Source organism: Dipodomys ordii, unplaced genomic scaffold, assembly GCF_000151885.1.
Source record: "Dipodomys ordii isolate 6190 unplaced genomic scaffold, Dord_2.0 Scaffold44, whole genome shotgun sequence".
NCBI lineage: Eukaryota > Metazoa > Chordata > Mammalia > Rodentia > Heteromyidae > Dipodomys > Dipodomys ordii.
Genome location: NW_012267260.1, coordinates 7,614,625 through 7,627,507, shown reverse-complemented (window position 1 = coordinate 7,627,507; position 12,883 = coordinate 7,614,625). Strand labels below are relative to the sequence as shown.

General features: G+C 44.5%; 2 protein-coding genes across 2 annotated transcripts in view; one reads left to right on the top strand and one right to left on the bottom strand.

Annotated features, from left to right (window-relative positions):
- Positions 1-11,784, bottom strand: part of Xpo5 (exportin 5) — a 37,979-nt gene extending 26,195 nt beyond the window's left edge. The window contains exons 1-8 of the mRNA XM_013019089.1: positions 11,512-11,784; positions 10,023-10,144; positions 7,864-7,936; positions 6,677-6,814; positions 6,350-6,532; positions 1,930-1,956; positions 926-1,111; positions 222-298 (exon numbers count right to left, since the gene is read on the bottom strand). Coding sequence (XP_012874543.1) covers positions 222-298; positions 926-1,111; positions 1,930-1,956; positions 6,350-6,532; positions 6,677-6,814; positions 7,864-7,936; positions 10,023-10,144; positions 11,512-11,616 — 911 coding nt within the window. The 5' untranslated portion in view covers positions 11,617-11,784. The remainder of the gene's footprint in view (positions 1-221; positions 299-925; positions 1,112-1,929; positions 1,957-6,349; positions 6,533-6,676; positions 6,815-7,863; positions 7,937-10,022; positions 10,145-11,511) is intronic.
- Positions 11,785-11,992: 208 nt separating this feature from the next.
- Positions 11,993-12,883, top strand: part of Polh (polymerase (DNA directed), eta) — a 19,667-nt gene continuing 18,776 nt past the window's right edge. The window contains exon 1 of the mRNA XM_013019274.1: positions 11,993-12,221. The gene's annotated coding sequence lies outside the window, so the exon portion shown is untranslated. The remainder of the gene's footprint in view (positions 12,222-12,883) is intronic.

Below are 12,883 nucleotides of genomic sequence, written 5' to 3'. Positions count from 1 at the left end.
GGCCCCATGACCGGACCCAAAAAAAAAAAAAAAAAGACAAAGACTAGAAACACACTACAGGACTAGGAGTGCAGCCAGTGGTAGATGATGTGCTTATTAGCATGCCAATAGGCAATGGGTTTAAGAAAATCCCTAGCATCAAAACCCCAACCAGAGCAACCAAGCAAAGAACTGGAAGCACCCCTCTTCCCTGCAAATACCCACAAAGGCAGGCTACTCACTGTGCAGCAGAGAGAATATAATGCATGGCAACATCTCCAAATAAGACCATCAAGGGCTTCCGGTCTTCCAATTTGCCCTAGACCCGATTTTAGGAGAAAACAGTCATATGACTATACTGACTTCCTTCTATACTTAAAAGGTATAGTATCAAAAACAGTCATATATATAACTATACTGACTTCCTTCTATATTTATACAGTAAAGTACAGTATTTTGTTAGTTTCTCAACTACACCAGGATACTGAACACTATAAAAAAAAAGCCAGCTCTTTAAAACCAAATCTGGGTAAGTTGTTTATTACCAAGATGTTAGGCAAGAAGGCTGATACAAGAATGCAATGCAACCAAGTAAATTACATCTGGAGATAATATTTCTAGATAGAAGAGAGGTACAGTTCTATTGTGAGCCAAGCCAAATACAAAGCTAATGCAGCTACCATCTAAAATTCTTTGTAGAGAGAGTGAGCTTTAACCTTTCACATTACTTTTATCTAAGTGTGAAGTATCAAGACTCATGGTTGTCTCAAGAACCAAGCAGACTGACAAATTTGTACATATTCTGCCAATGGAGCTATTTCATAGAAGCAGTAAATTGGCTTCAAGGAATAAAATCCTCAAACTTTATTTAAGTGTCTACCACATGCCAGCAAACCCACACACAACACTAGCTCAGAGACTCAAGACAGTCTGAAGGGTAACTTACTTTTCTGCTGACTGCAATGAGTAGACACTCAGCTGCTCCCAATTGAAGTTCCTGTTCACTCAGAAGCAAGCATAGTACCTCTAGGAGCTTACAGTTTTCAGTGGTAATGTGAGTCATGGATACCCAGTCAATGTAGCCTGCAAGAGTACTCAGTGCTGCTGTTCCTACTCGACAGTGTGCTTGAGCCTGCATGAAACCACTTTTGATCATGAGGTACAAATCGACAAGGGAGTTGTTACAGCCAAACTTACATTTTCTAATTCTAAAAAGAAAATGGTTTCTAAAAACCTGTCCTCATCTAACTGCTGACAGAGAACTCAAAAGATTTTCTTGCTCTACCACTTGAGCTACAGCGCCACTTCCGGTTTTCTAGTGGTTTATTAGAGATAGGAGTCTCACGGTCTATCCTGCCTGGGCTGGCTTTGAACCGCGATTCTCAGATCTCAGCTTCCTGAGTAGCTAGGATTACAGGCATGAGCCACCAGCGCCTGGCTCAAAAGATTTTCAATGCATAACCATTTCCCAAAAAATGGCATTCTCAGCACCAATCATTCAGACTATACTGGTCGGGGCTTGGTGGTACACGCCAATAATTAGAGCTGCTCAGAAAGCTTTCTTCCCTCAACGAGAATCCTAAGTTCAAAGCCAGTCTAAGCAAAGGCAGGAAGATTCTGTCACAAAGCAAAATTTTAAAAAATGTGTAAGGCACAGCTCAAGTGTAGAGCTCTTGCTTAGAATGTGTGAGATCCTGGATTTAATTCCTAGCATGGGAACGGGGTGGGTGGGGTGTAGATGGGGGACATAAACAATACAAACGTGTGTGTAGCTATTTCAAGGAATCATCAATATTGATATTATCATTTTATGCCTCTCTCACTATAGCTAAGTGGCCAAAAAGAAAAAACAAAACAATCCTGCTACCAAGGCTGAGCTGTAGGTATAGCATCCAGCACCTAAAAGCCTCAGTCTTTTTCCAGTTCATGAGGCATGCTTGTAGTGCTTACCTTGGACTCCTCAGAAGTATCAGTCTTCTGAAAGAAAAGTATAAAGATCCAGTGTTTTTATGTGCTATATCACATTTTTTTTTGGGGGGGGGGGAGTTAAGTTGTAGTGCTTTAACTCAGGACCCGGGCACTGTCCCTGAGCTCGTTTTCGCAAGGCTAGTGCTCTACCACTTAGAGCCACAGCACTACTTTCATCTTTTCTGAGTAGTTTACTGGAGAGAAGAGTCTCATGGGCTTTCCTGTCTGGGCTGGCTTCAGATCTCAGCCTCACAAGTAGCTAGGATTCTGGCATGAGACACCAGTGCCCAGACAAATTCAACTTTTAACCTTACTGAGAATACAAAAATAATGCCAGCTGGGCACTGGTGGCTCATGCCTGCAATCCTACTCAGGAGGTTGAGATGTGAGGATCGCAGTTCAAAGCCAACCCAGGCAGGAAAATCTGTGAGACTCTTACCTCCAATTAACCACCAGAAAACCTGAAGTGGTGCTGTGGCTCAAGTGGTAGAGTGTTTGCCTTGAGCTGAAGAGCTCAGGGACTGTGCCCAGGAAGAGCTCAAGCTCCATAACGGACCCCCCCCCAAAAAAAAGATAATACCCAGGTATATAATACAACAGGTTAAAACAATAAATTAAGTCCAAACAATTTGTCACCATGTATGTATAGGTATATTCTAGAAGAATCATGTATACCAAAACATTAGATGCTGAAACTCAAAACAATGGCTGCTCAGAACAGACACATAAAAATGATTTTATTTTTATTTTTTTGTCAGTCATGGGGCCTAGGCACTGTCCCTCAGCTCTTCAGCTCAAGACTAGCACTCTACCACTTGAGCCACAGCACTGCTTCTGGCCTTTTCTGTTTATGTGGTGCTAAGGAATCGAACCCAGGGCCTCATGCATGCAAGACAAGCATTCTACCACTGAGCCACTTTTCTAGCTCCATAAAAATGATATTTATCCTTATGTTTCAAAGTCTACAAAATACCACATAATTGTTATGAATCTTAAGCATATTAAAAAAAAAACAACCCAACATTTTTGAAAATGGAGGTATCGCTTAAATAGTAGGACACTAGCCTTGAGCAAAAAAGCTGACCAAGAGTATAAAGCCCAGAGTTCAAGCCTCAGTACCAGCACATTAAAGATAATAAATATACTTATACAAACATACTTATGTTTATGTAAACACACATCAACATTTTAAGGAACTTATAAAAATAAAATGAAGAATAACCTCTGCAAGCAATCACAGGAGACCTAAGTGGGAACACCCTCTCAAGTACCTGGAAGCTACCAGCACTGGGATCATGAAGCTTCAACAAGCTCTCCAATCCCAGGCTAGCACAGGAGGCAGCTAATGGGACTGGAGGAGGGAATCAATTTATTCCATTGTTGCTTATGTTCAAATGACTTCCCAACTGGGAAGGGATAGAAGTAGACAAGAAACTAAGAACAAAATGAGAAGATCAAGGTACGAAAGATGGTTGGTTGTGATCTTGGTGTAGTTGTGTAGATCCCACCTTTCCTGTGCTCATAACTAGAGCATAACTGTGTGACTCATATAAGTGATACTCAGAGATGCTATTCTGAAGGGTTGAAATACCTTTTTTTCCTGTGGAATGCAATTCTTTCCAAGCAAAAGAACTTTTCCCAAATAAGCCATGCGAGTCAGGGACTGGTAGCCCATGTCTGTAATCCTAGCCACTCAGGAGGCTGAGATGTGTAGATTTTGGTTCAAAACCAGATCAAACAAGAAAGTCAGTAAGACTTATTGCCAATTAATCTCCAAAAAAGCCATAAGTAGAGGTGTGTCTCAAGTGGCAGAGTGTCAGCCTTAAGCAAAAAAACTAAGGGATAGTACCCAAGCCCTGAGTTCAAGCCCTAGTACCAGAAAAAGATACAGGGATCTCAAGTCCCATTTCCTTCAGGAAGAACAGAAAATGTTTCTCTCTTCTCCCTTTCTCCCTACATTACACTTGTTATCTAACATAAATCTTAGCTAAAAGGAAGGAGGAGGAACAACTTTTTTTTTTCCTTAAAACATTTGTTTCAGGATAATCTGTCCTGAATCCTAGAGTCTAATAACTCAACCTAGGAATAAGACATACCACAGGTACATCCCATTTTCCCATGATATTGAAGTATGGGCAGGTTATCTCCATATAATTGTTTCTTTTCTTGTAGGGGTTAAGTTTCCTAGGGAAAATGAAAATAGACATAGGGATTGTGCCTGAGACAAGATCTCATTGTATAACTCAAGCTGTCCTCAATCTTGTGATCTTTCTGCTTCTATAAACCAAATGCCAAGATTACAGGCATGTGCCACCATGCCCAGCACACAGATTTTTGAAGTATTTTCTCCTTGTTTTCTTTTGAAGAAATCTCAGGGATGTGCTTCAGGGAGAGTTCACTATAGTGAAAAAAATGGATATGAATTTCACTATATTTATTAGAGGACCTTTCATAGTTATTCTTTGAACCTCTGCGAATTCTTCCTTCCCCAACAGCTTCTAATACCTTCCCCTCATTATATGCAGAACTTCTCTACAAATAGACTCCATGACTGCATAAAAAGACTCTTAAGCAGGGGCTGGGAAGGTGGCTCAGTGGTAGAGCGCTTGCCTTGCATGAACGAGGCCCTGGGTTTGATTGCCCAGCACCACATAAGCAAAAAGAAAAAAAGCCGGAAGTGGTGCTGTGGCTCAAGTGGTAGAGCGCTAGCCTTGAGCTGAAGAGCTGAGGGACAGCACTCAGGCCCAGAGTTCAGGCCCCACCCCCCAAAAAAAGACTCTTAAGCTGGTCACTGGTAGCTCATGCCTATAATACTAGCTACTCAGGAGGCTGAGATCTGAGGATCATGGTTCAAAGCCAGCCAGAGCAGAAATGTCCATGAGACTCATTTCTAATAAACTACTAGAAAACCAGAATTGGCACTGTGGCTGAAGTGGTAGAGCACTTGCCTTGAGCTGAAGGGCTGAGGGACAGCACCCAGGCCCGGAGTTCAAGCCCCATGACCGAAAAAAAAAAAAAAGGAAAAAATTCTATTTTATAAAATAGGTACATGAGAATTCTAAATCAAGTTTTATTTATATTAGCTATGTATGTACTTATTTTTCCAGTATCAAGACTTGTGCTTTGTGTTTACTTAACTGGGGGCTTTGCCACTTGAGCTATACTTCCAGTATAGCTAATTAATGGAGAGAGTCTCGTGGACTTTTCTGGATAGCTTTGAACTGCCAATCTAGGCCTTCTGAGTAGCTAGGATTACAAGTGTAAACCACTGGTATTTGGCTTAAATCAGAGGTTTTACAATGTTGATATTTTAGAAAGAAAAATGTAAGTCAGTTACAGTAAAAGACTGCATAGCATGCAAGAGAGGCCAGCAGCAAACGGAACAACACAATTTAACAGGTTTCAAGTATTAAGCAATAATCTCCACTTCCATTCTAAGAATTTCCTTAACTTAAAGGAATTTTGGGGGCTGAGAAGGTGGCATACTGGTAGAGTACTTGCCTAGAATGCACCAAGTCCTAGGTTCTATTCCTCAGTACCACATAAACAGAAAAGGCCCGGAAGTGGTATTGTGGTAGTAGAGTGCTTGTTTTGAGCAAAAGAAGCTCAGGGACAGTGTCCAGGCCCTGAGTTCAAGCCCCAGAACCTGCCCCCACCCTCCAAAAAAAAAAAAAAAAAGGAATTTTCTTTTTTTTTAAATTCCCCCTCCCCTTGTTGGTTGTGGGCCTTGGCACTGTCCCTGAGCTCTTTAACTCAAGGCAAGCACTCTACCACTTGAGCCACAGCGCCACTTCCGGTTTTCTAGTGGTTTATTGGAGATAAGACTCATGCTTTCTTGCCTGGGCTGCTTTGAACCACGATCCACATATCTCAGCTTCCTGAGTAGCTAAGATTATAGGTGTGAGCCACCTGCACCTGCTCCTTGTCTGTAGTTGGGTTTTTTTCCCCCCAGGGCTGAGGACCGAACCCAGGGCCTTGCATGCCAGGCGGGTGCCCTTCCCCTGCTCCTTGTCTAGTAGAGTGCTTGCCCTGCATGCATGAGGCCTTGGGTTCGATTCCTCAGCAACACATAAATAGAAAAAGCCAGAAGTGGTGCTGTGGCTCAAGTGGTAAAGCGCTAGCCTTGGGCTGAAGAGCTGAGGGACAGCGCCCAGGCCCAGAGTTTCAGGCCCCATGACCGACAAAAAACAAAACAAAACATAAAACACACAAAAACACAAAAAACAAACAACTCACTGAAGTGAATTTCTGAGAAAACCAATTCTAGTTTCTCCTGTTATTTACTAGTTTTTTCATGATCAAATAGCCTATCCTTTTGAAATAGACACTACTTGGCAGAAAGAGCATTTTAATGAAGAGAAACAACAATAACAGAAACATTACTTATTAGAAAATTCCTTACCATTTGCTGGTACTTGTTGACATTTTCCTGGAGTGTGTTAAGCAGAAAGCTGAAGATCTTTTCCATGTTCTGAGTTAATGCTTGCTGAATATCCCTTCTTCTTTGAGGGGGAAGTGTCTGAAAGGTCACTACGTCCTCTGCCAGTCGCAGAAGGATGAACATCACTAATTCTGTCTGAGTTTCCTATGCCAACAGAAATAGACTAGTTATACTAAACACCTTATTCATTCCAGATGTGCACAAAGGGTATTTTCTGTTGTAAAGCAAACCCTAAAGTCTACATCAAGAACAAGCACATGGAGAAGCTGACAGAGCTGCACTACGTACCCCTTGCCTGGAGAGAGTATCCAGCTCCACAAGCATGTCAGGCCAGTGCTGTGGCCACTCTCGCTTTATCATCTCTACCACAATTCGAGACAGGACATCTTTAATGTGGTTCTCCTCTTCCAAAATGCTCAATGTTCCCTAAGAAAGAGCAAGAGATTAAGAGGTCTGCAAGTCTGAATTTTAGGCATTAAAACTGAGCTGTACAAGTGCAAAATGCTCATCAGCAGGTCTGCTCTGAAATTAAACTGAACCAAAAAACCTGTTCTCCAGGCCTGACTCACAAGGCTCATCCTGCCCTCTCTTAATTGCTTCCCACTTCAAACCAACTACTAAACTGGCCGTCACAGAGCCAGGAAAGCATAACTGTTGTTTATATTGAAGAGATTTATGTATTACTTCATTTTTAGAGTGCCAGAAAGAGAATATAGAAAGAAAGTAGACAGAGTTGGGAAGGTAGCTCAGTGGTAGAGCCCTTGCCTTGCATGCCTGAGGCCCTGGATTCGATTCCTCAGCACCACATAAGCAAAAAGAAAAAAGCCCGAAGTGGTGCTGTGGCTCAAGTGGTAGAGCGCTAGCCTTGAGCTGAAGAGCTGAGGGACAGCGCCCAGGCCCAGAGTTCAGGCCCCACGACTGGACCCAAACAAAATAAAACAAAACAAAACAAAACAAAAAACCAGAAAGAAGGTACAGTAAAAGGCTGGCAAATTAGAATGGGCTGGAGCACAGTGAACTATTTTACTAATGATGCCAGTATTAAAAAATACAGAAAAACTGCTGGGAATTGGTGGCTCATGTCTGTGATGCTAGCTACTCAGGAGGCTGAGATCTGAGGATCGAGGGCCAAAGTCAGCCCAGGTGATTCTTATCTCCAATTAACCATCAGAAGACTGGAAATGTGCTGTGGCTCAAAATGATAGAGCACTAGCTAGCCTTGAGCAAAAAGAGCTCAGGGACAGTGCCCAGGATCTAAGTTCAAGTGCCATGACTGAGCAAGACAAAACAAACAAAAAAAAGCACTAGTAAGAGATGTGATGAATCAGTGGGTCTTTTTAGATCATTAACATTATACTTTGGCCTATACATTATACATTGGCCTACACAGAATCTGTTTTTTACACAAATGTTCCATACAGAAGAAACCAGATTTTATCTTGAAAACACTCATCTTCTAACCACCCCTTTCTTACATTTGTAATCAGCTCCATGACACTGTTCTTCAGGTAGACCTTCTCCAATCGAGACATGGTATTCCACCGAAACCTGGCAATCAACACACAGAAAATCATCAGAACCATCTTCTAAGTCTCTCTCCACAAGAGAATTGCTTTGATTCCTGATCTACCTTATTAAGAATTTGTGGGCTAGGAATGTGGCTTAGTGGTAGAGTGCTTGCCTAGCATGCATGAAGCCCTGGGTTCAATCCTCAGTACCACATAAACGTAAAAAGCCAGAAGTGGTGCTGTGGCTCAAGTGATAGAGTGCCTGCCTTGAACAAAAGAAACTCAGGGACAGTGCCCAGGCTCTGAGTTCAAGTCCCAGGACTGGCAAAAAAAAAATATATATATATATATATATATGTACAAATTGGTCCTTGTTCAACCAAATTACTAACAATAGAAAAATTCAGGACTTCTGAGCACCAGTGGCTCACGCCTGCAATCCTAGCTACTCATGAGACTACTGAGGATCACAGTTTGAAGCCATCCTGGGCAGGAAAAGCCCATGAGACTTATTTCCAATTAATTGCCAAAAAGATTAAAGTTGAGCTGTGGCTAACACTGAGCAAAAAACAAAAGCACTCAGGGTCAGTGCCCAGGCTTTGAGTTCAAGTCCTAGGACCAGAGAAAGAAAGGAAGAAACAAAGACAGACAGGAAGGAAAGGAGGGAGGAAGGGAGGGAGGGAGGAAGGGAGGGAGGGGAGAGAAACTGGGAGGGAGGAAGTGAGGGGGGGAAGGAAAAGAGAAGGGGAGATTAGATAGATTGGGCATGGTACAAGTGGGACAGTGCCAGCCATGAGTGGAAAATCTTAGAGCATGAAGTCCTCAGTTCATGTTCCAGTACTAGAACAAAAAAACACCACCACAATTCTTAGAGCAAGAGAACATACATACTAGGGTCTATTAATTGGAATTTACAGAGGATTTGTGTCAAATACCAGCTTCTTCTCATGATCATAAGACTAGTAACAAATGTCCACCTAGTACAATTCCAACAATGTAGTGCCTTCTCAGAAAGCATCTTGATACTACCAACTCTTTTTCTGTGCTGGCTTACAAAATTACAGAACAATTCCAGAAAAATTGTGGCTAAGTTTTAAAGGCCGATCTTCTAACAGTGAGTATGTAAGACTTGAGTTAGGAGAGGTTCTCACTTATTCTCATGGAATCCTTCTTTGGATGAACCATTCGAAAATACACATATAGCTGGGCACTGGTGGCTCACGCCTGTAATCCTAGCTACTCAGGAGGCTGAGATTTCAGTATCACAGTTCAAAGCTAGCCCAGGCAGGAAAGTCCGTGAGACTCACCTCTAGTAAACCACTAGAAAACTGGAAGTGGTGCTGTGGCTCAAGCAGTAGAGCGCTAGCCTTGAGCTGAAGAACTGAGGAATAGCGCCCAAACCCAAAGTTCAAGCCCCACAACCCCCCCCCCCAAAAAAAAGAAAAAAAGAAAGGCACAGTGCCTCAGGCAGAAGTTCATCTATTTCTTTTCTTTTTTTTAAGTTCATCTATTTCTATACTGCATTATGCTTCAAAGGCATTGAGGTCTGCTAACATCTACTAGGAGTCCATTAATGCTGGGTAAGCTGACTAGCAGCTATGAGTTAATATATTTGGTAAATACTTGGTATGTATACACAAGTATTTTTGTGTACATCTATATGTATATGCATATATATACTTGTATGTATATACAACCCATCGTGTACTACATGAACAAGAATAAGATTTAAGGTCCCATATGAGCACTCTTGTGAGGTTCAGCTAACATCTTGGGGATCATTTCTTTCTTCTTGGTGCACCTCTATCAATTACACAGAATTGAAGATTCAGATGGGCCACTGACTTACAACTGTAATACTATCGACTGGGAGGCTGAGATCTGAGGATCATGGTTCAAAATCAAGTGGAGCAGGAATACCCATGAGACTTTAACTTCCAGTTAACCACCAAAAAGCCAGAAGTGGAAGTGGCTCAAGTGATAGTACTAAGTGAAAAAACTAAGGGGCAATGCCTAGGCTCTGAGTTCAAGCTCCACACCTACACAAAGAAAAACAAACAAACAAAAACCCACATGGAAAGATTTACTTTCTTAGACTTCAGTAGTAATGCACAAAAGATCCTTACTTGACAACATGTTCCAGGATCTGAAGACCAAAATGTCTGACAATGGCAATCTGAGTTTTCTCAGCCAGCTTCAAGCCACAGGGAACACAGATAGGACACTTTTCTTTAAATTCTTCACAAAACTAAAAAGAAGACATTAGTATTCCTTACAGAGCCAAGAGATGGTGGTGCCCCAAAACACTCAAAGAAACCCCAACCTTAGCTACATTTTTAAGTTGCAAATAGACCAATACTATGTGAATATGAAGTAATAACCTTTCCACTAAGATAGTTCCAGATTTCACTATGCTGTAGGCAATACCCTAACAAAAAAAAGAAAGGGGGGGAATCTGAAGGAGCAAATTATTTGTTACATAAACCCCTATGGAAGGATGGTCAAGTCCTTAGATTGTCTTTAAAAACTTATGAGCAGGAGTAAGGCTGAAGAAACTGTAGGAAAATCTGCTCACTAGTTGATTTTAGGTGACAAACATATAAAGGATCATTGTAGCATTTTTCACTTTTGTGTCTTTTAAGTATTTCACTTAAAAAAAAGAGCCCAACTGTGCATATTCCAAACCCTGTGACATATACATCCTTACATTATAAAGTTTCCACCAAGTGGCACTCATGCGGTATACTTTATGAAGTTATACAACTTAAAATATGTATGGTCGGGAGTGTTTTCTCCTAGAGATATTTCTCACAGCCTATATATACATTGTTTATTAAAATAATAAACTGTATTGCTATCAGTATCCCCATCAGTTTTAGCTTTCCTAAACTGCAACTTTCGAAGCCCAGAGCAAGGCATCCGGAATTCAAGAAAACTACTTTCAGGAAACCAAAGTGCCCTTGCTTTAAAAAAAAAAAATGCAAAGCAAGCGTTAGAAGTTCACATTCGCGCGAAGCAGTCGAAGAATATCATACACTGAACAGCGGCCAAAGGCAAGGAAGAGGCAGAGAATGACCACCACCCGCACCCCCACCCCCGAAAGGCCCCCCAGACGCCCACGAGCGAGCGGCCAGGGTCGCTCTGGGACTTGGGCGGTCGGTTAGGACGTGTGCAGTCTGGGTCGGCGGAGAAGACCGTGAAGAATGAGGCTGGCGATGGGGTAGGAGCCGCACGTGCACCAGGGCAGGCCGGGGGGTGCGGGGCTGGGGAGCGGGGGGCCTGAGAACTCGTGCACATCGGGATGGAGCGCATCGTGGCGCCGGCGAGAGTGCAAAACAAGTGGGAAAGGAAGAGCAAAGATGGTGGGAAGCGGTGGCGGCGAGGATGGGAAGCAGCCGGCGAGCGCAGGGACCGTGCGAAGAGCCGGAGCGCGAGCAAAGCCCTAGGAGTGGGAAAAGGCGCGGAGGGCCGCGAGGAAAAGCCGCCCGCCGGCCGGGGTCCGCAGGACGATCCAGGGCCGCGCGGGCCGCAGCCGGCCGGAGTGGGGGCAGCGCCGGGGGGCAGGACGGGGTGAAGGGTCCCGGAGCGGGCCCGGGGCGCGGGGACCCCAGCTACCTTGAGGGCTTCCAGCCGGTAGCGCTGGGTGGAGGTGGGGTCCATCATGACCGTCACCGCTTTCACCAGCTCCTCGCACAGCGCATTCACTTGATCCGTCGCCATGGCTAAAGCACGTGCTTCGAGTACACACTCCGCCCGCCCGGGGAGCGTGGGGCATGGACAGCCCTGTTGGAGGACCCACCGGTTGGTACCGGGCCGCGGCGGGCAGAAGGGGAACCGGAGGAGGAGCGAGAGCAGCCCAAGCCCGTGCGACGGAGGATCCGGCGCTGCGCACGCGCCCGACCCACTACGGCGCACGCGCCCGACCGGCCACGGCGCACGCGGAAGTGGCGGCTTCCCCCTCCCCCCCGTGACGTCTGCCCCTGAGTGGGCGGGGCGAAGACGGAAGGGGCTGGGTGCGCAGGCGCAACACCCGCCTCCTCGCTCCCCATCCTGTGTCCTTCGCGCGCATGCGCACGCTCGCGCGCGCGCGGCCAAATCTAAGTCGGTCGGAAGCACTCTGTGGAGAGAGGATCTCTTGACTGGATCTCCGTGCGACTGGCGGGCCTTGCCTCAGTGGGGATTTTCTGCGGTGCCCGCTGGCGTTCTTCGCTGTCAGGAAGAGTAAATCTGTTTGGAACCCTCCCGGCCTGCTTCTGGAAAGGCGACAAGGTCCTGGAGACGCCTTCAAGCCCGCGGCGTCCGCTGTCGCCCGGCAGTGCTGACAGGTAAGTGCGTCGCCTTGCTGAGAAGATTTGTAGCCGTTCCGCCGCGCTCTGTCAGACTTCCCGTATTTCCTCCCCGCACGGCTCTAGTGACTGGAGACACTTGCGCCAAAACCCGGGAGAAAACGCGCTGAGAGAGTTACGGCCCTGGCCGCCGGGGACTGCTTTTTTTCTTCTTCACACTTGCGTTTATTTTCTTGGATATATTGCTACCCGATCGACTCCAAAGTTGCTTAGCGCACATGGGGATAAATCGAGATATTTGAAGATGAATAGATGTAGTTACTGAAGTTTTGTGTCGTTTGGATCGTTTGCGTGTAAGATTTCAAAGTAGATGTGATCTTTATCTGAAAGCAGAGTTTTGGCAGAAAATATGTCCACTTTCCCACTTCATAAAATACTTGGGGATATTTTGTTTTCATATAAAAATAGAACAGTGAAATCGTGGGAGGTTGTTTTGTTTTTTGGGGGGAGCTCAGTATATTGTATATTGAATGCGTGTATGAAAATGTTGTTATTTCGGGGCTGGGAAGGTGGCTCAGTGGTAGTGTGCTTGCCTTGCATGCTCGAGGCCCTGGGTTCGATTCCTCAGCACCACATAAGCAAAAAAGAAAAAAAGCCAGAAGTGGCGCTGTGGCTCAAGTGATAGAGTGCCTGCCTTGAAC